This window comes from Harmonia axyridis, chromosome 4, assembly GCF_914767665.1.
Source record: "Harmonia axyridis chromosome 4, icHarAxyr1.1, whole genome shotgun sequence".
Lineage (NCBI taxonomy): Eukaryota > Metazoa > Arthropoda > Insecta > Coleoptera > Coccinellidae > Harmonia > Harmonia axyridis.
This window is the reverse complement of record NC_059504.1, coordinates 23,376,178-23,402,100: the sequence shown is the minus strand read 5'-3', so window position 1 is coordinate 23,402,100 and position 25,923 is coordinate 23,376,178. Positions and strand designations below refer to the sequence as shown.

The 25,923-nt window shown below is 36.0% G+C and overlaps 3 protein-coding genes and 4 non-coding genes across 7 annotated transcripts; 3 read left to right on the top strand and 4 right to left on the bottom strand.

Annotated features, from left to right (window-relative positions):
• The first annotated feature begins 339 nt into the window (after positions 1-339).
• Positions 340-2,898, top strand: LOC123678225 (splicing factor 3A subunit 3). The gene is made up of 3 exons (XM_045615125.1): positions 340-1,269; positions 1,341-1,762; positions 2,540-2,898. Exons 1-3 carry the CDS (start codon positions 444-446, stop codon positions 2,792-2,794), a joined length of 1,503 nt encoding a protein of 500 aa, XP_045471081.1. The 5' UTR covers positions 340-443; the 3' UTR covers positions 2,795-2,898.
• A 4,412-nt stretch (positions 2,899-7,310) lies between these two features.
• On the bottom strand, positions 7,311-7,472 carry LOC123679365. The gene has a single exon (XR_006747381.1). It is a non-coding gene; the product is annotated as a U1 spliceosomal RNA (small nuclear RNA).
• An 816-nt stretch (positions 7,473-8,288) lies between these two features.
• LOC123679364 lies at positions 8,289-8,450 on the top strand. Its single transcript, XR_006747380.1, has one exon. It is a non-coding gene; the product is annotated as a U1 spliceosomal RNA (small nuclear RNA).
• Positions 8,451-14,447: 5,997 nt separating this feature from the next.
• Positions 14,448-15,722, bottom strand: LOC123677982. The gene has a single exon (XM_045614739.1). It carries the CDS (start codon positions 15,720-15,722, stop codon positions 14,448-14,450), a length of 1,275 nt encoding a protein of 424 aa, XP_045470695.1.
• Positions 15,723-15,768: 46 nt separating this feature from the next.
• Positions 15,769-18,785, bottom strand: LOC123677981. The gene is made up of 2 exons (XM_045614738.1): positions 17,343-18,785; positions 15,769-17,085 (listed from the first exon to the last, which is right to left on the bottom strand). Exons 1-2 carry the CDS (start codon positions 18,783-18,785, stop codon positions 15,769-15,771), a joined length of 2,760 nt encoding a protein of 919 aa, XP_045470694.1.
• Positions 18,786-19,802: 1,017 nt separating this feature from the next.
• On the bottom strand, positions 19,803-19,964 carry LOC123679371. The gene has a single exon (XR_006747386.1). It is a non-coding gene; the product is annotated as a U1 spliceosomal RNA (small nuclear RNA).
• A 4,710-nt stretch (positions 19,965-24,674) lies between these two features.
• Positions 24,675-24,836, top strand: LOC123679368. The gene has a single exon (XR_006747384.1). It is a non-coding gene; the product is annotated as a U1 spliceosomal RNA (small nuclear RNA).
• The last annotated feature ends 1,087 nt before the right edge of the window (positions 24,837-25,923 follow it).

The following is a 25,923-nucleotide window of genomic DNA, read 5'->3' as shown; positions in this document are numbered from 1 at the left end:
ATATATTGAGTTGAACGGAGAAGAAAACTATTTCATTCTTCATCATATTTTTTCCTGAATAAATATCACAAATAACCACGAAATTCTTAATTCTTCTGTTTACAATAATGATCTTCCCTACATTTGAAAACAAATGCTGAAGAGGGCGCAGCCTACTCTTGAATCGTCCGAACACGATACTTATATCACAGACTACTAGTCTTTGCTTATACAATAATAATAAATAATATACAATAATAATATATAATATTTATTTATAATAATGATTTTTTTTTGTATCATATTTATATATTATATAGGTCTATGGATAGTTTCACCATAGAATTCAAGTAGTTGATTAGTCTACAAAACAAATGTTTGTGTAACTGACAATTAGAATTTCTAAGGTTAGAAAGTTGAAATAGTAATTTTACTATTTTAGTGATTTAATTACGATTTCCAGTATGGAAACGATATTAGAACAGCAACGTAGATACCATGAGGAAAAGGAGAGACTGGTTGATGCAATGGTTAAGGAGATGTTGCATAAAAAAGCAACTTATCGAGAAGTAATCAATTCCGATCATCGACAAAAATATTTACTTGATAAGTATTTAACATCTACAGAACGTTTAATTGATCTTTATGAAGATAGAGATGGTCAAAGAAAAGCTGAAGTGGCTGCATTGACAGGACCAAACGCATTCCAGGAATTTTATAATCGTCTTAAACAAATTAAAGACTTTTACAGAAAACATCCTAATGAAATAAGTATTCCTATGTCGGTTGAATTTGATGAATTGGCTAAGGCTAGAGAAAATCCTTCGGAGGAAATGGCCAATATGGTTGAATTCACTGATGAAGAAGGTTATGGAAAGTATTTAGATTTACATGAATGTTATGAGAAGTATATCAATTTGAAGGGAATTGAAAAAGTGGATTACATTACTTACCTAGCTACATTTGATCAGTTGTATGATATTCCAAAAGAACGTAAAACAGGAGAGTATAGAAAGTATCTTCTTAACTTGATTGAATATCTTACTTGGTTTGTGCAAAGAATAAAGCCATTGATGAACCTTGGAGAGATTATTGAAGCAGAGGCAGAAATGGTAATGAAGGAATGGGATTCCGGAAATTTTCCTGGGTGGCCAAAAGAAACAGGATCAGTGTTGGCCAATATGGGTGCACATCTGGATTTATCAGCCTTTTCTAGCTGGGAAGAATTAGCTTCCCTTGGTTTAGATAGGCTGAAATCTGCGCTGATGGCATTAGGATTAAAATGTGGAGGTTGGTTCATTTCTCAACAAGATATTAGTTAGTTATTGTTGTTCATACATTAAATTAGTTATTTATTTTAGGTACTTTAGAAGAAAGAGCTCAAAGATTGTTCTCTACAAAAGGAAAAGGTTCCCTTGATCCAGCTCTTATGACGAAAAACAAAGCAGGAAAAGCTAGTAAGGAAAAAGAACAGGCGAGATATAAAGATTTGGCTTATCTAGAAGCACAAATTTACCGTTTGGCTGAATTAGTGTCATCTCAAAGGTCAGCTACCAAAGAAAATGTACAAAGAAAACAAGCTAGAACTGATGGTGAAAGAGATGATAGTGAAAATGAGGAAAGTGAAGATGATAGTCCCGATGAAGCAGATGATGATGTTCCTTATAATCCGAAGAATCTTCCTCTAGGATGGGATGGTAAACCTATACCATACTGGCTGTATAAATTACATGGACTGAACATAAGTTATAATTGTGAAATATGTGGAAATTATGTTTATAAGGTGAGTTTCCTTGAATATGTATCAAAATGCTTTAGAATGTGAAGATAACAGTTCAAATTTTGAAATTTGCTGAAGCTATTTCTAATACTAGTGCAGAGGGTACTGTCATTCTAATATAAGTGCAAAATCGAATGTACTAGTATAAGAATGGGCCTTCTGTACAAGTGTTGGCATATTTTCTTGATTGATTCAATTCGATGATTTGGTTCATTTATATCCATCAGTGACTTGCATTAAATTATATGGGTTGGCAATACTAACATACAATTTCATATCTCCACCTGAGAATTGACAGAGAATAAACAATAATGCCATCATATAAAATGTTAATGTAACTGTAATCAATTGAAGAATTTAATAATTTTCTACGATTTAACATTATGAAACATTGAAGAAAAACAATCCATTGCTTAGGGCACTTTACCAGTTTAAACACTCAAGTGAAAAGTATGTAAAATAAATAACATTGATTGATTGATTGATTATTATAGAGTGCAAGAAAACCTAAAAATTAACAATTTGGATTTCTTATTAAAAAAAAAGAAATATTTAATTCATATTTATTATGATACAAGTGACAAAATTGGTCCTCCAATTTTTTTATCAATCATATACTTATTATTGTCCGAGTGTTTACTTAACCATAATCACTGAATGATATTACCCTTCTGTATTGAAACCCCAAGGGAAATCTTTTTTGAGATTCATGAGTGGTTTCTGAATGATTTACCATCAAAGTCAATCACGAATTTAATTAATGTTAATGATATTATTTAGGGCCCTAAAGCATTCCAGAGGCATTTCGCAGAATGGAGACATGCTCATGGAATGAGATGCTTAGGCATTCCTAATACTGCGCATTTTGCTAACGTTACCCAAATAGAAGATGCTTTGGCCCTTTGGGACAAGTTGAAAGTACAGAAGCAAAATGAACGTTGGCAACCAGAAACGGAGGAGGAATATGAAGATTCGCAAGGTAATGTTGTAAATAGAAAAACGTATGAGGATCTGAAAAGACAAGGACTTCTATAAATTTCAAGTTTTTTAAAGAAAAACTTTTTTGTCTTAGATTTTTTCAAATATGTGAAGCGAAATTATTTGCTATATTGATGAATTGAATAAAAAATTTGTAATAATATTTGTTTTTCTTTCACAGTATTCACGATGATGCTGTGCCTTTTCATGGCTAAATTTTCACAAATGTTTATCATTATAAACTTTATATGAAACGAATAAGTTCATAATCATCTTTAATTATTGAGTTCAATATCATTCCGTCAAAATCTCCGTAATTTTCGAATTTTGAGATGGGAATGTTTTCAAGCGACACTGTTTGATTCACTGATAACGAATCCGTCTTCGATTCTGTGCATCTCTGTATAATTTTCAAACAAAAGGACCTAAAAACTTGAAATTCGCAGTATAGATACCTATTTTGAATACCTCAGTTAATTTCATTAATGGGCAAAATCTGAATAGGGGATCCGGAAATATTGCCGTTGATGGTGTAACGAGAAACATAAAATGTTCAAGAAGAATAATTCACGAACATGTCGTCGAGTCAAAAAATTGAAATTAGGAATTCTCTGCAGATAGCGATTCTTGAATGCAGTATCTGTATATGATTTTATCTATTTGATGATCTAAATTATAATTGAAAACATTGTTAAGTGCAAAATTGGTACCATAGTTTATCATTCTGGTTGTGCTAACAGAATAAAAAAAAATATTATGACTAAGTTATCGCAGGCCTAATACCTGTGAAATAACCCCAGTGTCAAATACTATCAGAGGGAGTATTACTCATGAATTATCACATCAAAAACTTTTAATTAGAGTAATTTTTGAATTATAAGCAAAGAACTCATTGATTCTGAACAATTCCCTACTAAAATATAAAATCTCTTTCCATGAAGCTACCCTTATCATCGATAAGAACGATGAAGCCGGAAATCTGAAGAAAGAAATCAATATCACTTCATCTGTAAACAATGTTAAAGAATCACCTTCACATATCCTACCGGGAGATGAAATAGTAATGTGTAAATCAAACACTAATTTATCCGCCTTTTCAACTCTACAAACTTGAGCACTTCGAATATCCTAACTGATTCATCCAATAAAAAAGTACCATTTGCTAGTAGAACTACATATTCTGTTGTTTATAAAGGTGAGCAACTATGTTCCTGTGTTTTTTTCACGAAAATGAAACTTTATGGTTACAAATGAATTCAAAGTATTGCCCATTGTTAGCTACTATTTTTTCCCATCTTTCTGGTACAGCTCAAATACCATTACGGAAAAAGTTTTCATCTGTTGAGGCCATCCACGAATCAAGCCATTTTTTGATGTCTTCATATATGAGTGGAACTGCTAATGATCCAGATCATGTGCCATCGACCGGAAAAATTAATAATCTAATGGCGCAATATCTGAAGAATACGGCGGGTGGAGTAGGACGTCCCATTTGAGCGTTTCTAGATAGGTTTTAACGGGTTTAGCAACGTGAGGTCGAATATTGTCATGAAGTAGAATAAATTTATCATGCCTCTGCTCGTTTTGTGGCCGGTTTTTGTAGTGCTCGGCTCAATCGCATCAATTGATCTCGTTCCTCAGTAATGGTTTCATTCGTTTCTAACAGCTCAGAATGACTGAACTAATGCTCTCTCTACTCAGATATATCTTACCACGACTCAGCACTGGCAAGTGTTCAGAGGTAGTAGCTGTTGTATTATTGATACACTACCATTCTCGAGATATTGTTTACCTCGTTGGAGTCCCAACCACGTTCAAATTTGCTTTCTTTTGCAGTTTTCGTTCATAAAAATAACGATAATATACTATCGCCAAAAATACTAACTACTAAAATACAAAAAAATAACATATAGTTAATAATACTAATATGTACACATAAAAATAACATAGTATAGTAAGTACAGTAAAAACAGTTTATGGAACTACACTAAAATACAAAAAACTACATTAAATGCAAAATTCACTAAAGTATAATCCTAGTGTGCATTTCCATGTGATTTTGAATTTGGTTTATCAAGATCAATATATTGTTTTAAGATTTTTGCCTTTAAGGATTGTTTGGCATTTCTTTGTTGGATTTTTTAACAGCTTGAATGTGTTTTACGCCGCATGATAAAGCACATCTGATTCTTCTTCGGTTCACTGATGTTAGCTGAACAGAAATGTTCTTTTTGGTGAGATATTTTTTGAAACATGAATAAAATTGAATTGAATTTGTGTCATAAATATGTTTAAAGTTTTATTGATTTTTTCATGGCATTAACCATATCAACCGTTTTATTTTTGGATCCTCTTTCACTACTGCGTTCAAAATGTTCTGTAGTTCTGTTACAGCTGCAGAATGTTCTTCACCTAAATTTGTTTTATTGGCATTCTTGACAGTGTTTATTGTTTCGACAGAAAAATCATCCTGTTGCATAAAAATATTGCTTTGTGGCTTTGTACTAGTTGGCAAGTCATTTTCATTACCGATAACGCAGTTGACATGTATACACAAATTTCTGGTGATATGTTTTCTCCTACAGCTAATTGTGCTGATACTTTTGTCATCGGTGTTAATTTGCATACAGGTCCTAAACGTTGTTCCAAATTTCCTTTGTATGTTGCAAAGGCACTTACAATACCTTCTACCCTGTGAGAAATAATGGCGATATGATTCGAAAGGCTATATCCAATCCAAGAATTAGACAAGAGAAATGTGTACAAGCAAATGGTTTTCATTTCAAACAACTCTTGAAATCAAATTGACTGCATTTCTATATGAGGAATTAATTTGTTCTCTTTATTATTTTTTATACTTTTTACTATGTTTCTGTGTTTTTCATTTTGTTGTTGCATTATTAAATCAGTTCATTGCAGTTCCTGATTATTTAGACAATTTTTTAGGAATAATTTCACGTTTTATATTCAGTCAAGAGATATCTCAGTGTTGTTTATGTGAATAGTTTGGTTCTGATGATGGTTTCGTTATTTCCATGAATATGAAAACTCACCCTGGAGCTTTACGAGGAAAGGCAGAAATTAATTTTTAATAGTCAATCCGTACTTCCCTAGTACTACTCTACCTCTGATAGTAGTATGTGCAGTTACTCCCGGGACACCCTGTACCTATATGAAATTTATAATGATCCAAAATTATTAGTTTCTCGTATAAGATGCATAGATATCTTTCCCGCTATAAATATCAACTGCATTGATACTTCTAAATGTTCTTAATTTCTCATGATGGTTAGATGACAAAAATTTCTCATATTCTAGTTTACTCTAATAAGTCATGAATTGGATAGAACCGTGGGCTAAAACAAAACAAAATGGATGTTATTTATTTACTTCAGGATCCTAAAAAAATTAGAGAAATTACTATCGATTTAATAGAGTAATTAGGAGCTTTTACTTCAGGATCTCATTAACCCTTCGATATAATCGCTTGTAGAGTTGATTTAATTTTTACAGGATTAAATTTTTGAACGTTTTGACTTATAACGGATTTTTCTCCTAGGGGATATATCCCCCCTTGGGTAAGCCACTGTTTTTCCCAATGAGTTTTCTTATTTGATAGAATTGTGTATCATGCTCTGATCATTTGTGAGCATAGATACTTCAGTGTGGTGATTCCATCCATTTTCTCTTACATTGAGCAGTGCTAATGCATATGCCCTTTTCATTTCTCGTTACCAATTGTCATCACTATTGAAAATAACTCTCTTGGAATTCGAAATTGTAAATTATCTACGATATACAATCAAGTAAGTGTTGATTTCCTTTATCGGTTTTTCCTCATTTCTATATTTTTGTCTATAATTGAATCGTTCGAAATAAATCATTTAGTTGACCCATCAGGCGACATATATCGATGTCAAACTCGAAGTAGAACCATATATTTCACTAATCAAATATTCATTGTTGAACATGTGTTCTACAGTGACTCATAGCGTATTCGACTGGCTGCACCAGTGCGAATTAATTCGAATTCTTGTAGTGCTTAATGACATAATTAGCTCGAATAAATTCGAACTAGTGGAGCCAGTCGAATACGCTATTAATAAAACACAATGGCGACAACAATACGTTCAAATTTAGCCTAAAAATGGCGAATGGAGCGGGGCTTAACCATAGAACATAAGAACGCGATTAACTGAAGTGACACTTCGTCAAAATTAAAATTATTGTGCCTGATTGATTTGTATATATAGCATATTCGATTGGCTGCACCAATGCGAATTAAGTCGAATTTTTGTCGAGCTAATGGCATAATAAGTTCGAATTAATTCGCACTAGTGCAGCGAGTCGAATACGCTAATAGAACAAATTTATTCAACTGAAGAATATCTACTACATTGACTTAAAAATGGGTCTTACATTTCGAATAAGTCCCAAAAATCAGGTTAACGGAGAATGTAAACAAAAAGCCGCCATATTTAGGCACAGAAACCAGCAGACAATCAAAAACTAGACTACTCGACAAACGTATACACCGCAGCAGCAAAACAAACATTGCTTTAATTATTAAAATCCGGGACAGCGCGTACGCAGTCCCGACTACCAAAAATTACGCGCCCGAGTTATCCGCATTAGGGATAATCGCAGAGGTCAGCCCAATCTTAGTGCAATGAAAGGGCCTCACTCCGGGGGAATCGCCTTGTTGATCGCGGTATCCCCTACGCCAGGTAAGTATGCTTAATGTAGCTTTTAACGTCTTTTTGCCTCTTTGGGTACTACTCTTTTCAGTAATATGTGGTAGGTGGCGCTATCTATCGGTACACATTACACTGACTTAATAAACCACAACCTAAGCCTAAATATGGCGGCTTTTTGTTTACATCCTCCATTTACCTGATTTTTGGGATTTATTCGATATGTAAGGCCATTCTATTAAGTCACTTTAGTATTCTTCAGTTGTATAAATTTGTTATATTTACAATCAAATACTATCGGGCCCAATAATTTTGATTTTGACGAAGTGTCAGTTCAGTTAATTGTATTCTTGAGTATAATGTCCCCATTCGCCATTTTTAGGCTCAATTTGAACGTGCTGTCGCCACTGTGTTTCATTAAGTCACAGTAATATGTACTAATATATGTAATAATTAATAAAACACGGTGGTGACAGTTCGTTCAAATTGAGCCCAAAAATAGCGAATGGGTACATAGAACTCAAGAATACAATCGACTGAACTGACACTTCATCAAAATTATTGGGCCAGATAGTATTTGATTGTAAATATAACAAATTTATACAACTGAAGAATACTAAAGTGACTTTATAGAATGGCCTTACATTTCGAATAAATCCCAAAAATCAGGTAAATGGAGGATGTAAACAAAAAGCCGCCATATTTAGGCTTAGCCAACCAAAAATCAGACCACTCGTGTCGTCACTGTGGTTTATTAAGTCAGTGTAATGTGTACCGATAGATAGCGCCACCTACCACATATTACTGAAAAGAGTAGTACCCAAAGAGGCAAAAAGACGTTGAAAGCTACATTAAGCATACTTACCTGGCGTAGGGGATACCGCGATCAACAAGGCGATTCCCCCGGAGTGAGGCCCTTTCATTGCACTAAGATTGGGCTGACCTCTGCGATTATCCCTAATGCGGATAACTCGGGCGCGTAATTTTTGGTAGTCGGGACTGCGTACGCGCTGTCCCGGATTTCAATAATTAAAGCAATGTTTGTTTTGCTGCTGCGGTGTATACGTTTGTCTAGTATAAGGAATTCTTTATACTATGGTAATATACAATACATGTGAGAATATATGTACATGTACAACTTCACACTAGAAGTTGTATGTATTTCGGTACATAAAGTTCTCTAAACAGGATGTTCTACATGCACCATAACAGGCGAGCTGTTTGAAGCTAGCACCTCAATTTTGAGTTTAGGGATTGTTGTGTCTCATTGATTGTTTTGGGATCAAAATTTCAACATCGTAGGTCCATGTTTGTCCACCCTTTTTTTTTCATTTGTCCAGGCACCGTTCAAGAGATATGAGAAAAGTCGTCTTATCCGTTCATTTTCTCAGCAGTGCCCCCAAATTGCCAAAAAAGTGTTTAAAATGGTTTGTCCCCTCCACACAATAATTTCATTCGTCCAACCACAGACCAAAATATCGATCATTCGAAATTTCGGAAAGTGTGAAGTTGGCACCTCCAAATGCAAAATTTGAGGTCTAAATTTCAGGATAGTTTTTCCATCGTAGGTACACGTTTGCAACCCTTTTTTTTCCATTTGTCCAGGCAGCGTTCGAGAGTTTTGCGAAAAGATATCCGAAAACCCATTGGGTCTGTCTACGGAAAACACAAATGGGCGCTTAGCGCTTTTCCTTGATGGATACCTGTTATCATTTTCTTTTTATTTTGAATAATCCTTTACAAATTCATATTTTCAGAGCAGCACCCCCAAATTGCAAAAATGTTCGAACTAGTGCAGCCAGTCGAATACGCTATTAACCCATATATGCCTAAAAAGTTTGTGCGGTTAATTTTCTTACATTTTTATGTAAAGTCCCGAAAAATAAAACACAATGACCATAACTGTTATTTATTTGCAGTTTTTTTACTTTGAAGGTGTCCTACATATAGGACAATGGGCATTTATACGACTGTGATATTATGGAGAGTGCAGGCGCGGATCCAGGACCCACTTTTGGGGGGGAACTTTTAGATACTCAAAATACTGAAAATGTGGACCGCCATTTTGGGACGTCATTTTTTTTGCCGTTCTTTAATATGGGTTTTCACAAAATGTATTGAAGGTGAAATTTTTCCTGATCTTGTAATTATTTGAGCCTTAGTATGTCAAATTCTAGGAGGGCCAGCAAAATTTAAGAGGTGCCTGGGCCATTTGGGGGGGGAACGTTCCCCCAGTCCCCCCCCCCTGGATCCGCGCCTGGGAGAGTGATATATTACAAAACATTTCACATGTATTCCAACATCGCATTTCTTACATCTGGTTGTGGTTTTAGCATGACACTGAGCACACTGGGTCTGCTTGTCCTGAGCAACGACTAAATATGATCCAAACGGTCATACCTCAATTCCGTCAATTGACGAGGCTTACCTCTTTGGTATGCAATTTTTTTTTTATATCGCTCCAAGAGAGTTATGACTATGCTTCTTCTGAATGCCAACTGATCCATAGCCTTACCAGATTTTTTGTGAATATGCCATGCATTAGTTATTGCCATATCTCTGCAGTGGGAGATTAGGGAAAAATACCATTTCTTTCCTCTTATTTGTACACGATACTGAGCGATATTTTGATCCGATCGATCAACTCTCCCTATATTTTTATTATACAATTTGATCAGATGGGGTTGTGGTACATGAACAAACTTCTTTTCTTTCTGGGAGTATCGTTGCACTGAACTCACTGGTTCAATTCGACCTTTGGTAGATCCAAATGAAACAATATTATTATCAATCCACTTCACGAAAACAATGTTTTCATCTTGAACTTTTGCATAGTCGAATATCCCTCGTTTTTCTGTTTTCATAGTTTTTGTATCTTTCAAGACAGACATTGACATACGATTTTGACGAATGGTTCCAGTGCCGTAAATGCTCTTCTTTAGTAAATTCTCTAACAAAGCAGGAGATGTGAAAAAGTTATCAAAGAAGAAGTGGAATCTCAAGTCAGTCCACCTGCTTCTTAGTCGATCAGCATAACTAAGTACAACCGATGCACCAACCCCTAATGGTTTATATGTTTCATTCCTTCATTTTTAGAAAGCTGTTTATGTAGATGAGGAATAAAATAGGTCCTAATACAGTACCCTGCGGAACTCCGTACTCTGCTGTTTCCTCTTTACTCTTGGAATGCCCAATTTCTACAACCTGTTTTCTATTTGACAAGTAGCTTTTTAGCAATTTATATATTGGTCCTCTAAATCCACAATTTTTCTACTTCTTGAGCAAACGAATATGGCATACAGTATCGAATGCCTTACATAAATGGATAAAAATACACAGCGTAGGAATCTTTTCTGTAGATTTCCCTTCAGTGAATCCATATTGTTTTTCATATTCATCCTCAATCTTGGCAGAATCGGTCGTCTCAATGGATCTGTGCCCTCAAATTCTACAACGCATCTATTCATTGTGGCAGATAATCGCTCCAGGAGTTCTCTTTGGTCTTCTTCTGGATATAAGAATATAAACAGGTCAAGAAAGAATATGATTCAGCGTTAATTCAACAAAAACAGAAAGCACTTGAGGAAAAGATAAATAATGCAGACAATAAGAACAAAGCTACCTGGTCAATAATAAACTCCTTAAAAAATAAAAATAAATCAAGAGAACTCCCATTGAAGGGAAACCCGAAAAAAATTGCCAATGATATGAATAACTTCTTTGTGAACAATGCATCCCAGCTGACAAAATCCATAATAAAGAATAAGTTCAATAAAAACGAGGAGAACAAGGAACCAGAAAGGAAATTTCAACTGAATGCTCTGTCATCTGAAGAACTCAAATCAATAATTAAGAAGATGAAAAATAAACACAGTAGCGGAATAGATGGCATATCAAATAGTTTAATAAGGCAGACCTGTGATGAAATTATAGAACCTCTGAAATTCATAATAAACAATTCTATCAAAACAGGAGTTTTCCCAGACAGTCTTAAAACGGCAGTAATAGTCCCAATATATAAAGGAGGGGATGAGGCTTGTTACGGCAATTACAGACCTATCAGCGTGATAACCACATTCTCCAAAATCTTTGAGATGGCCTTCTGCAGTCAGTTGATGGAGTTTCTTCTGGAAAGTGCTTTCTTTAAAAAGAGCCAGCATGGATACCTAAGAGGGCGGTCCATTCAGACAGCTATGTATCAGTTTGTCAAGAAAGTTACTGATGCCTTTGAGGATGGAGACTTGGCTTTTGGACTTTTTTTGGATCTCTCCAAGGCATATGACTGCCTGGACTCAAAGGTTCTGCTCAGAAAGCTCCAGTGTTGTGGAGTCGAGGGGACAGCACTTCAATGGATCACTTCATATCTACAAGGAAGAACTCAACTTGTGAGAATATGTATGAACGGCATGGAAGTTACATCGGATTTGAGGGATATCATCTTGGGTATTGCTCAGGGAGGGATCGCTGGTCCACTCCTCTTCCTGGTGTACCTGAATGACTATGGAATTGAAGTTGATTGGTTCGATGGAAAGATAATGAGCGTGCATTATGCTGATGACACGAATTTACTCGCTGTGGAAACACTGTGGCCAGACCTTAAGCTCTTGGCATCGCAGGTAATGGAGTACACTGAAAAATGGTTTGGAGAGAATAACTTAATATTGAACAATGCCAAAACAAACTCAATTCTTTTCCATCCTACTATTGGGAGTCCAAGAGATATAACCTTGAATGGCTGCAAAGTTGCAGTATCTGAGCATGCAAAGTTTCTGGGAATTGTTATAGACCATCGACTTAACTGGAGCGCACACATAGACAGTCTCTGTGAAGGGTTGGGATCATCCATTTATGCACTTTTAACCTTATCTAAACACCTAAATGCAAGAGTAATGAAGACTATTTACCATGCTACCATTGAATCGAAAATCAGATTTGGCATAATATTTTATGGGTCAGGAAATATGTCGTCATTGTTTATCTTGCAGAAAAAAGCGATTCGAATTCTCAACAAAATGGAATACCGACAGTCTTGCAGAGGTTTCTTCAAGGGGAATGGCATCTTGACAGTGTATGCTATATATGCGCAGGAATGCCTACTATTTCTTCAGAAGAACAAATGTATGTTTGAACATTTCAAAAGTGACCACACACACATGACAAGAAACAATAATTATAATTACCCACTATGTAATCTCACAACAACTCAAAAACAGCTAGAGTTCAGATGCTTAAAACTTTATAATTCTCTACCTGACAACATAAAAAGGATCGAAGACACTAAATGCTTCAAAAAGAAATTATTTGTATATTTGTTGAACTTAGAGCCATACAGTATATCAGATTATATCAAGTAAATCTATTCAAGTTATGACTTATGACACTATTTCATTTCATTTTTCATGTACATGTACATATTTAATTTGATCTGAAATAAAGCACTATTATTATTATTATTATTATTTTCGACGACTGCAGCATGTATATTCCGTCGTTGAGCATCACGTATTGCTATCACATCTGCGTTGTTTTGTTCCTCAGAGTTCATTTGTGCATTGATGTTGTGTTGGTTTTCAGCACAATCGTAGTTTTATTCAATTGTCGTTTCGTTGTTAGTGAGGTTCCTATTCTGTAGCCTCAGTTGGACTTCATTTTTTATGGTGTTAAGTCTCTCATCGGGTACAAGTTTATTTCTCAATATGACGGTATTGGTTAGCTACTCTTTGCTCAGAAACTTGGAGTTTCATTATCCACGACTTTTGCCTATACGCGTAGGATTTCTCCTCGCCGTCGGCTTCTCACTCCTCGCTAAGAGGAACATTCACTCAATCCCAGATATTTAAAATATCAGAAGGGTAGAGCTCGGTCGTGTTCGGTCCTTGTGGTCCCCCTGGTTCTCGTCGAAATTCTTAATTATTATTATTATTTACATAAGTTACAGCTCCTTGGTATGGTTCGAACCAATTTATATATCAAAGACGATTTGCGCCAACCCAAAGTTTGAAGCCATAACGGATTGGTTTTCCGTGAATGTATTGCTTGCAGCTATGCCGTCCATTATAAGGAGCCATGGCTTCATCGATAGTGTAGTGCTCTTCGGGAACTGCATTTTCCAAAAAACTTTTTATTGAGGTGGCTGAAAAGTGGTCTGAGTTTGGAAAATTTATCTGACTTATCAAGAGTTAGATTATCGGAAAAATGAATATGACTCATTATATATTCAAACTTGTCTCGAGACATTGCTTGGGAGACAAGATCATTGTGTGTATCTCTAGAATTTTTCCAAAACATTGTTCTACAGGAAACACAAGAATAACCAATCAGAATCAATATTCCGAAGAAATATTTTGATCTCTGATACATCAACAGATATGTTGTTTTTTTTGATGTGAATAACGATTTGTTTCTTCTACTATTTTGAACAAAATCATCAAAAAATCGAAAGAAAAGCTCAACTGGAGTCAGGTCCGGTTGCAAGATATCTGCAGTATCCAAGGGAAAAACATAATTGTCAACTGGTAAGTCATGTCTTACATAGCGAACTATTTCTTTAGTTTTTTGTTTTTCTAACTCCTCTTATTGTTTTTTCTAATTGCGACGAGTGGTATTTCATCTTCAGAATCCAAGTCATCTTCCAAAAACACGGAATTTATCTCCACATTGCTTTGCATCTGGCTTGCAGGTAAGTTATTGATGTGCATTTGATCTTCATCGCCAGAGTCCTCATCGGTAACGTCACCACATGCATTAACAGGTGGAAGCAAGGTTATTGAGTCGGCCTCAATTTCTTCATCTTCTATCATAGCTAGTGCCTCATGTAATGAGAATCCCCTGGAATATACAGAAATCGCAAAATATTGATAAAATATTTCAAATAATAAAAAAGTAGTTTATTTTCTTAATGTCCTAAATAACATAACATAACATAACAATAATCTTTATTTTGAGGAATAACCTGAGTACATAAATAAGCAAATTATTAAACAAAATTGATGTCATAAATCAAGAATCGGTGAGCGCTATGCCAGTCTCCCCAACAAATACTCTTCCACTGTATACGGTTCAAGGTCCATCAGCAACGTATGGACCTCTTTTTTAAACCTATTAATAGGACCAGCTATTTTTATTTTATTTGGCAATCTGTTGAACAACCTTAAACAGCTATACAGGGCAGTCTTTTTCGTCATCGTTAGGTGATGGATTGGGTATGAATAGTTATTTGTTCTTGTTTCATAAACATTTTGGGGTTCATACTCCTTAAAAAGTTCCCTATTTTTATAGAAGAACAGCAGGCATTCCTGGATGTACACTCCACTCAGGGTCAGGATTTTTGCTCTTCTAAAATGCCCTCTGCATGACTCTCTGTATCCTATTCCTGCCATGGTTCTAATGACCCGTTTTTGCACGACAAAGATTTGTTTGATGTCTCTGCTATTTCCATAAAAAACTATCCCATATCGGAAGACTGACTCGAAGTTAGCATGGTATACCATTTTAATCGTAATGTCATCTACATATCTCCTCAGGATACGTATGCAGTAGCTCACCCTATTCAATTTATCAATAGTTTCCTCGACGTGGCAGTTCCAGCTCAGACAGCAATCAAGAGTCATACCCAAGAATTTGGTGCTGTTTGTTAACTTCATTTTTTCCTTGTTCAATACGATCTCCGTAGGTAGCGCATAACCAGGGCGATTTGTTCTGATTATCATCGCATTCGTCTTCTCGTCATTGAGGAATAGTTTGTTTGAACTAAACCATTCTTTCATTTGTTTCAGTATGTTGCCAGCTGAATTAAGTAGGTCTGGAAAGAGTTTTTGTCTGATAAGGATATTCGTATCATCTGAGTAGTTAGTAAGACTGAAACAGTCAGTTTCCTCCAAGATTTCAGCAATGTCATTCAGATAAACAATGAGCAGCAAGGGTCCAGCCACTCCACCTTGTGCTACGCCAGTATCAATAGTCCTGATTTCTGATAAACCTGTCTCACCTTCTTTATCCACCCGTACAAATTGTTTCCTATCCGACAGATATGATTCAAACCATGCTAGAGCAGGACCTCTAATGCCGTATCTCTCAAGTTTATCGAGAAGTATGAAATGATCCAAGCAGTCAAACGCCTTGGTCAAGTCAAAAAATAGGGCCATAGCAACTTCACTTTTCTCCAGTGCCTCAATGATGTTCTGTGTGAATTGGAATATTGCAGTCTGGCACGATTTTCCTTTTTGGTAGCCATGCTGTGTTTTACTCAGTAGGTTGGATGTAGTAAAAAAATCTATTATGCGGTTACACATAACAGATTCGAAGATCTTCGAGAAGCAAGACAACAGACTGATCGGTCTAGTTTTCCAGTTTATCTTGATCACCCTTTTTATAAACTGGTCTTATCTTGGCCAACTTCAAACCATCCGGGAAGAGTCCACACTTCAAGGAATTATTCAAAATATATGTCACAATGTCCACTATGCTTTCTATACTCAATTTCATTATCCTTGTTGGGACCTCATCACTACCTGCACTCATCTTGTTTTTTAGGTTTTTAACGACCTTCATCACCTCCTCTGGAGTTGCAGGGTGTAGGAATATGGATATACTGTTCCTCTTGATTTTACTTGTATAGGATTGTGGATTCATTGTTGATACCAGATCTCTGATTGAAGTTATTAAAAAATCATTAAAACGGTCAGCCACAGTCTTGGGATCTCCATCAACTTGTTTATTTCTCGTGTTTACTGTCCCTCTGATATCCTTTACTATATTCCATGTGGTTCTCTGTTTGTTATCTGATTCGACCAATCTTTCTTGGTATCGTTTGGACCTGCTTTCTTTCAGCTTCCTGTTGTACTCCTTCTTAGTCTCTCGATAAGTATTCCTATACATTCCATTAACACTACTTACTGTATAGAGAATATCCAGTCTGTTTTTGCACTCTGCCACCTCTGGATCCATTCTTCTCCTTTGCCTACTTCCTAGTGTGATCCTCTTGAGTGGGAAACATCCATTGAAACATGCCAGATACAACTTCATAAACCATTTCCATTGTCCATTAACGTCTCTTTCATCTATTTCGCGAATTTCCATCCATTCTAAACTTCCTAAGGCATTTAGGAAAGTATCAATGTTTTCTTGATTGAAAATTCTCCTCATTACTTTTTTGGTCTCTGTCTTGCCAATAGTAACTGTAAGTTTTTGTGCGGTATGGTCAGAAATCTGTGAGTGAAGGATTTCCCCCGAAATACTACACCTGTTAACTAGAACATTGTCCACACAAGATGCTGCTGTTTCAGTTATGCGAGTGTTTTCGCTAATTGTATGGTATACACCATAGGAATTGAGCATTGAGCACATTTGTAATCTTTCAATGCTATCCTTGTTGACAAAGTTTACGTTGAAATCACCCGCTATTATCACCGTTTTATTAGCCTCATTTGTGAAGAGTGCTACCAGTTTTTCTAGTCTTTGTAGGAATGTCTCGAAATCTCCACTTGGTGGTCTGTATACTGCTGATACAATGATCTTTGTCTTGTTGATCTTAAATTCGCAAGCTGAAATCTCAATGTGATTTTCTACTGAGTTCTCTGTGGCTTCTTTTCTTACTTTCCCTAATAAACCATCTCTGGCATATATGGCACTCCCCCATGTTTGTTCTCTAAGGTTCTGCAGAAACTAGCAGCCAGGTTGTAGTGTTCAATTTTATAGATCGGAAGTTGACTTGCGGTTTTCCAGTGTTCTGTGACGCATAGGAATGTACACTTGTTTTGGGCCTGTAGGAACTCGTTCAATTCATCTACACAATTTCCTATCGATTGTAAATTCTGATGGATTACTGTTATTTCATTTTCGGGGTATTCTTCTCTGGTTGTCTAGCTATACTAGTTAGACATTCTCTGCCGAAAAAACTGATATCTTCTGACGAGAACTCCCTGAGACCATATTTCTGGTTTCTGTAATTCATTGATCAACGAGATGTCGGTTGAAACCTTGAAAGCGATACAACCAGCATCCTCTCTTTTGGGCAACATATTAACTGTGAACTCCCTGTTTGGAAATTTTTGGACAAGGAAGTTTTTGATGTTATCCTCCGTTGCCTTTAAGCTCACTCTGCCCACATAAAGCCAGGCTTTCTTTTCAGCACTGGTGAAAACTGCATCTGGTGGCAGATTAACAATGTCACTATTTCCCTCTATCGCACTCCTATTTCGTGACCTCTTCCTTTGATTTCCCACTGTTGTCCAAAAATCTTCTCTAACCTTATTCTTCCTCAGGTGATCTTCTTTTTCAGATAAAACGGTCTGTTCTTCATTTATAACTATTCGTGGTGTTATATATTCCTGTTTGTTTTTAACATTCCTGGTCTCAGATTTTTTGATCACATCAGCGTAGTTTTTAGTTGGAGCTGTTTTGTTGTCATCTTTCTTTCTGGGTTGTGTTTTTTCACCATCATCTTTATCTTTGGAGTGTGCCTTTTTGCAGTCGTCTACATCCTTTGGTTTTGTCTTCTTACCTTCTATTTCAGGTAATAAATTCTCTCGTAACTGTAATAGTAATCTCCCATATAATCTTTTTTCCAGTTTCAGCAAATTCTCATCCGAAATTCCTCCTTCACACATATATTGTCCCTGTTCCTCTCGATCGTTTTTATGGGTTGGGGCCTTCTCAAAATTTTGTTCTTCTTTCTTCAATTGTTTCAAGTCTTCATTTAGTTTTTCAATCTCCTCTGATTTGGTCTGTACATCTTCTCTATTCCTTTCATTTTCTTCATCAAGATCCTTTATTTTACTGACAAGGGTCTGATTTGTAATTTTCAATTTGTTTACCTCATCCCTTAACTCCTTTCCAATCTCTCTGCTGGCATTCAAATCCTCCAGTATACTAGCGACCATATTCTCAGAAGCCTGCAATTTTTCGTGCAGTTCTTTCTCACTCTTCTCTAATGCCTTAATCTTCGCCTCATATTCACTCTCCGATAGAAAAACTTCGTTTTCGAAAGTTTCACTATTCCTTCTAAGAGTTCTTATTTGGTTTTCCCGTTCAATACCCAACAGACTCATTTTATCCATTTGGTCTGACAACTCTTTCACCTTTATCTCGTTCTCCTCTTCAATGTGAAAAATGTTCTCCTCCAAGTTCTTAATTTTCTGGGTATACTCCTTCAGTTTCTTCACTTGTAAAACTTTCTCTTCTTCCTCACGTTTGTAACTTCTCTGGCATTCTATAGAACATAAGCAACTTCCTCCATCCACTACTTTAGCTGATTTCTTCCTTTCCAGACAGCTCAGATGAAAATGACTAAAACATCTCATACATACAGTGTGACTGTTCTCTTTCTTCTTACAGCATTCATAGGTGTAGTTCATACTCTACCAGTACGTGCCTGTTTGAGGAAAATATATTTCCCAAAATCTCACTAAACCACCATCCGAAGAAGTTTGAAATGAAAACCTTGTCAGTGTATGGAACTCTTTACACATTAATGTCTATGCATCATCTGCTTTGCGATAACAAAGGATGACGGCAAAAAAACTCAACAGTTCCGAGATATTCTCGCTATTCACCGTCAAATATATATAGGACGTCTAAATATAATACATCATAGCTTATCACAATAAAGGAAAATCAAAAGAGAAACATAAGAAAATATGAACTTCAAGCCCTAGCACAAAGTATCATTATGAAAAAGTCATATTTTTAAACTTATTATAGGAGAAGTTTTAGCTTACCTAACAAAGCGCAACTCAAACTCCGACAAAACCTATTTGTCAAACAATGGGTGCATTCGAAGCGTTTCGCTTTAGAATGAACTGCATACTGATGATATGAGACACGGTGCTCTCCCGAATCACAGTGACATAGACAAGAATCGACAAGTCAATTGTGTACTACATATAGGTCATTGGGCATATATGGGTTGATAAAACACAATGGCGACAATTATACGTTCAAATTTAGCCTAAAAATGGCGAATGGAGAGGGGCTTAACCATAGAACTTAAGAACACGATTAACTGAAGTGACACTTCGTCAAAATAAAAATTATTGGGCCTGATTGATTTGTATATATAGCGTATTCGATTGGCTGCACCAATGCGAATTAATTCGAATTTTTGTCGAGCTAATAAGTTCGAATTAATTCGCACTAGTGCAGCGAGTCGAATACGCTAATAGAACAAATTTATTCAACTGAAGAATATCTACTACATTGACGTAAAAATGGGTCTTACATTTCGAATAAGTCCCAAAAATCAGGTAAACGGAGAATGTAAACAAAAAGCCGCCATATTTAGGCACAGAAACCAGCAGACAATCAAAAACTAGACTACTCGACAAACGTATACCCCGCAGCAGCAAAACAAACATTGCTTTAATTATTAAAATCCGGGACAGCGCGTACGCAGTCCCGACTACCAAAAATTACGCGCCCGAGTTATCCGCATTAGGGATAATCGCAGAGGTCAGCCCAATCGTAGTGCAATGAAAGGGCCTCACTCCGGGGGAACCGCCTAATTGATACAATACAATACAATACAAAGAATCTTTATTAACATATTTACAGAATGATTATTTACAGTACAGTTTTTTTATTATAATGTATAATTAATAGTTCCTACAAATGAATGTTAACCTATTTTTATAATATTTTGACATACAGTCTTGCAAAAAATAAATATATTGAATTTAATTTATCAATTAGTCTTAATTTTAAAATAATTATTATTGATGTTGGCAGGAAAATAAAACAAAAAAACCTGCTTTATATTATTAATCTTTCTTTCAAGATTGCCTTCTCATGGAATGTGAAGAACTTTTAATGGGTTCAACTTGGGTTATAAGGTGTAAAGCCTTATTGAATATCGGGGGTCAATTTTGTTCATAAGGTATAAATACCTTATTGAATATGGCAAGGTGCTCGTAAGGGAGCACATGCTTGTCATTTTGATTCTTGTTATTGAATCGTGTTGCGGTTATTTCATTTACAGGATCGCTTACATAACTGGTTTTTTCGTAAAATTTCGTCGATATATTGTTAATATGGTCCTTTACCATTTCGATTTCTGATGAGTCATGCAGTTCAGAGATTCTGGTGAAAATGTTTTTATTTAAAATGAGTCTGAGAATTTTGTTTTGAAATTTTTGTAGAGGGCTCATAGGTCGTGGTTTCAAGTGACACCACGCTGGTGCGGCGTATGTCATTAGAGGTCGAATTAGTGTTGTGTATATAAGTTTTTTATTTTGGAAATTTAATTTACTGTTTTTGCGTAGCAAGGGATAGAGAGATTTCTTTGCGCCATATGCTTTTCCCATAATTTTCTCAATATGTTTTTTGAAGTTGAGCCTAGAATCTAGCTCCATTCCTAGGTACTTTACTGTGTGCTTTTGAGTTACTGGTTGTTTGTTTATCTTGAGAGGAACCACTAGTTTCGTATCATTTATTTTTCGACTAAAGATAATCATTTCTGTTTTCTTTTCGTTTACACGAATTTTCCAGGTTTCATAGTAATTCATGAGAATGTCTAGGTGGTATTGAATTAGTCGGGTTGCTGCGATGGCGCTAAAAGAATGAGCGTATATCGCGGTGTCGTCCGCAAACAGTGCCTTTTTGGTATTGGGGAAATCTGGTAGATCGTGTATAAAAATATTGAAAAGTTTAGGTCCAAGCACCGAACCTTGTGGTACGCCCGCTCTAATCGATTTTTCTTTGGAGAAGGAATTATCGAGTTTGACCTTAAATGTTCTATTCGTTAGATATGAACTAATTAATTTGATTATAAAAATTGGTAGTTTTAATTTGATCATTTTGTAAAGTAAGCCGTGAACCCAAACTCTGTCGAACGCTTTTTCAATATCTAGCAAAAGCATTGCAGTTGTTTGATTTTTATTGAAAGCTTTAATGGTGTCAGTAATTATTCTAGTAAGTTGGTGGGTAGAATTATGTTTTGTTTTGAATCCAAATTGAAACGGGTCATGTAATTCTGATTTTCTTAGAGTTTGGGTAAGGATTCTCAATATTACCTTCTCGGTTAATTTGCTCACGGTCGACAATAAACTGATCGGTCTATAGTTGGTTGGACGGTGTTTTTCCTTTCCGTTTTTACCAATTGGTATTATAAGTGCAGTTTTCCATTTATTAGGCCAATGATTAAGCCTGATCATGGAGTTTATGATATATGTTAACTGTACAATGGATTTTTTTGTTAAATTTTTGATCATTTTGTTGTCGATGTCGTCTAGTCCCGGGGCTTTGTTAGGGCGGAGAGTTCTGATAATGTTATTTATTTCTGTGGGGTTAGTCAAGTATTTATTAATTTCACTTCTATCAGGTGTTAGGGTTAGGAATTCAGAGACAGTCGATATGATTGCGCGATCTGAATCACTATCCACGTGACCTATGTCATGAATTTCTTCAAAGGTCGTGGCCAGTAATTCAGATTTTTGTTCGTCGGTAACGTAGTCAGTTGAATTATGTGTAAGGGTAGGAATTTCATTAGGTGTTTTTCTCAGAAGTTTTGACATTTTCCACAAAGAACCATCAGTTGGTTTCAGCTTTTTTAAATTGTTGTCCCATTTTTGATTTTTGAAAATTTTCATTTCTCTTTTGATTTTTGCATTTAAAATATCCGAATCTAATTTGTCTTGAGGATCTCGAAAATGTTGCCAAAGTTTACGAATTCTATTTCTAGATTTAATCAGATCAATGATTTCCTTAGGAAGTGATTCTGAGTAAGGATAAAATAATTTGGTTCTTGTTGTTCGGTTCCGGGCGAAAATCAGAGCTTCTGAGAATTTGGATAATTCCTGCTCTAGACATTCAACTGAGTCTATGTTATTGTTAATGACGATTTTACTGTTTAAAATACTACGATATTCTTTCCAATCTGTGGTCGAATAATCGAAGATTTTCTTTGTCGTTTTGTCTCTAAAGTGTCCTCGAATATTGAATTTGACAACATTATGGTTTGAGGGAAGTTCAGGTAAAGACTGAAGGTCACTAATGTTAGGATAGGATTTAGCTAACAAAAGATCTATTGTTGTAGGAGTGGAGTTGTTGTAGGGAAAGTGGGTAGGACTAGACGATTGATGTAAGACGCATTCGTCATTACTTTCTAAAAATTTCAAAAGGGTTCGACCGTTGGCATTATTAGCATGACTATTAAAACGGGCGTTGAAATCTCCGGCAATTAAAGTATTATTTGTTGACAAAAGGTTCTCTAGACAACTTTCTCTGAATTTATTACTGGGTTTATTATATACAGACATAATTTTTGGACCGTTTGCAATTTCTATTCCAATATTTTCAATGGAGCTTTGGATGTCAGGTAGGGTTTTAAAGGGAATTGTATGACTCACCAGTATTGCTACTCCCCCGCCTTTGTTATATAAACGATCCTTTCTAACTACGTGGAAGCCTTTTATTTGGAAGTTATCGGAAGGTTTTAATTTAGTTTCATTGATGAGGAAAATTTGAATACAATGCTTTTTTAGAAAATAGGAAATCTCTTGTTTTTTATTTCGAACACCGTCAGCGTTCCAGGTAGCTAGATTGAGTCTTGTTAAGTTGTTGTTGGCCATCAAAGTTCTTTGATAAAATTATAAAAGGCGGTAAATTTTTCACCGCCGTTTTTGCACGATTCCATTATTTGATTTAATTTTTTTAATTTTTCGAAGAAAGAGTTGATATCGATATGCTTATTAAGTTTATCGAATTCGCTTCTAATGTCGCTGAACACACCGAAGCCGTCTGTTGGGTGGTCAGGACTTTCTTGTTTTCTTTGGGCATTTTTTGCTTCTTGTGCCTTCTTCCTCTCCTCCCAGGGATTTTTTTCAGGAATCGGGGCCGCAGTATATTTTTTAGGCTGCTCCAATGGTTTTCTTACATCTCGGTTCTGCCTGGTTTTTTTTCTTTCCAGTATTCTAGTATATTCCACGCATGCCGTGCTGTTTGCCGGATGGGCTCCTTCGCAGTTGGCACATTTCGGCGGTTCCGTCTTTGCCATAGTGCACTCCATCGACAGATGATCGCCAGCACATTTAAGGCATTTTTTTGCCGCGTAGCAATTTGACGTGGCGTGTCCCCATCTTTGGCATCTTCGGCATTGTATCATTTTCCTTGTGGAATAATGCCTTTCCCAGGAAATTATCGTATAATTGAGGATTCTGACCTTCTTCTTTAGGCTCTTTAGAGTAACCTTGTTGTCGGTTATTGTCAGGTATGAAGGATTTTTCGTACCTTTCATTCTGTAAATGTTTTTTACATTTACATCGTGTTCTTCTATTAGTTCTGTTTTGAGATCCTCAATGTCTAAATCTGCATTGAGTCCTCGTATGACGAATGCATGTGTTTTCTCGTTTTTTTTTGTATAACTATGGAAGTCAAGGCCTTCCAAGTCAAAATATGTTTTCAGTTTGTTGAAATCTTCTTGTGTTGCCTAATTGATCGCGGTAACCCCTACGCCAGGTAAGTATGCTTGATGTAGCTTTTAACGTCTTTTTGCCTCTTTGGGTACTACTCTTTTCAGTAATATGTGGTAGGTGGCGCTATCTATCGGTACACATTACACTGACTTAATAAACCACAACCTAAGCCTAAATATGGCGGCTTTTTGTTTACATCCTCCATTTACCTGATTTTTGGGATTTATTCGATATGTAAGGCCATTCTATTAAGTCACTTTAGCATTCTTCAGTTGTATAAATTTGTTATATTTACAATCAAATACTATCGGGCCCAATAATTTTGATTTTGACGAAGTGTCAGTTCAGTTAATTGTATTCTTGAGTATAATGTCCCCATTCGCCATTTTTAGGCTCAATTTGAACGTGCTGTCGCCACTGTGTTTCATTAAGTCACAGTAATATGTACTAATATATGTAATAATTAATAAAACACGGTGGTGACAGTTCGTTCAAATTGAGCCCAAAAATAGCGAATGGGTACATAGAACTCAAGAATACAATCGACTGAACTGACACTTCATCAAAATTATTGGGCCAGATAGTATTTGATTGTAAATATAACAAATTTATACAACTGAAGAATACTAAAGTGACTTTATAGAATGGCCTTACATTTCGAATAAATCCCAAAAATCAGGTAAATGGAGGATGTAAACAAAAAGCCGCCATATTTAGGCTTAGGTTGTGGTTTATTAAGTCAGTGTAATGTGTACCGATAGATAGCGCCACCTACCACATATTACTGAAAAGAGTAGTACCCAAAGAGGCAAAAAGACGTTGAAAGCTACATTAAGCATACTTACCTGGCGTAGGGGATACCGCGATCAACAAGGCGATTCCCCCGGAGTGAGGCCCTTTCATTGCTCTAAGATTGGGCTGACCTCTGCGATTATCCCTAATGCGGATAACTCGGGCGCGTAATTTTTGGTAGTCGGGACTGCGTACGCGCTGTCCCGGATTTCAATAATTAAAGCAATGTTTGTTTTGCTGCTGCGGTGTATACGTTTGTCTAGTATAAGGAATTCTTTATACTATGGTAATATACAATACATGTGAGAATATATGTACATGTACAACTTCACACTAGAAGTTGTATGTATTTCGGTACATAAAGTTCTCTAAACAGGATGTTCTACATGCACCATAACAGGCGAGCTGTTTGAAGCTAGCACCTCAATTTTGAGTTTAGGGATTGTTGTGTCTCATTGATTGTTTTGGGATCAAAATTTCAACATCGTAGGTCCATGTTTGTCCACCCTTTTTTTTTCATTTGTCCAGGCACCGTTCAAGAGATATGAGAAAAGTCGTCTTATCCGTTCATTTTCTCAGCAGTGCCCCCAAATTGCCAAAAAAGTGTTTAAAATGGTTTGTCCCCTTTTATCCACACAATAATTTCACTCGTCCAACCACAGACCAAAATATCGATCATTCGAAATTTCGGAAAGTGTGAAGTTGGCACCTACAAATGCAAAATTTGAGGTCTGAATTTCAGGATAGTTTTTCCATCTTAGGTACATGTTTGCAACCCTTTTTTCCATTTGTCCAGGCAGCGTTCGAGAGTTTTGCGAAAAGATATCCGAAAACCCATTGGGTCTGTCTACGGAAAACACAAATGGGCGCTTAGCACTTTTCCTTGAGGGATATCTGTTATCATTTTCTTTTTATTTTGAATAATCCTTTACACATTCATATTTTCAGAGCAGCACCCCCAAATTGCAAAAAAATGTTTTAAATGGTATAGATCGTCCGTCCACTATTGTCCAGCCAATAATTTCATACGTCCAACCACAGAAACCAAAATGTCAATTATTCGAAATTTCGGAAAGTGTGAATTTGGCACCCCCCAAATGCGAATTTTAAGGTCAAAATTTCAAGATCAAGTGTCCATCGCAGGTCCACCCCTTTTTTTCATTTGTTCAGGCACTGTTTGAGGGATATACATATTCATCATACGCAGCAGCGGTGGTAACTCAATAATACAGGATGAAATAATCTGTAAACTAAAACCATTATATTATATCATTGAATTTACCTAATAAAACTT

Excerpts from the sequence above, each read along its gene's own strand:
- LOC123678225 (XM_045615125.1), top strand. The coding sequence starts at position 444 with ATGGAAACGATATTAGAACAGCAACGTAGATACCATGAGGAAAAGGAG. Across the intron at positions 1,270-1,340 it reads ATTAGGATTAAAATGTGGAG|GTACTTTAGAAGAAAGAGCT; the intron begins GTTGGTTCATTT and ends TATTTATTTTAG. Across the intron at positions 1,763-2,539 it reads GTGGAAATTATGTTTATAAG|GGCCCTAAAGCATTCCAGAG; the intron begins GTGAGTTTCCTT and ends GATATTATTTAG.
- LOC123677982 (XM_045614739.1), bottom strand. The coding sequence starts at position 15,722 with ATGTGTAACCGCATAATAGATTTTTTTACTACATCCAACCTACTGAGT.
- LOC123677981 (XM_045614738.1), bottom strand. The coding sequence starts at position 18,785 with ATGAACTACACCTATGAATGCTGTAAGAAGAAAGAGAACAGTCACACT. Across the intron at positions 17,086-17,342 it reads TATGGTCTCAGGGAGTTCTC|AACCTTAGAGAACAAACATG; the intron begins GTCAGAAGATAT and ends TAGTTTCTGCAG.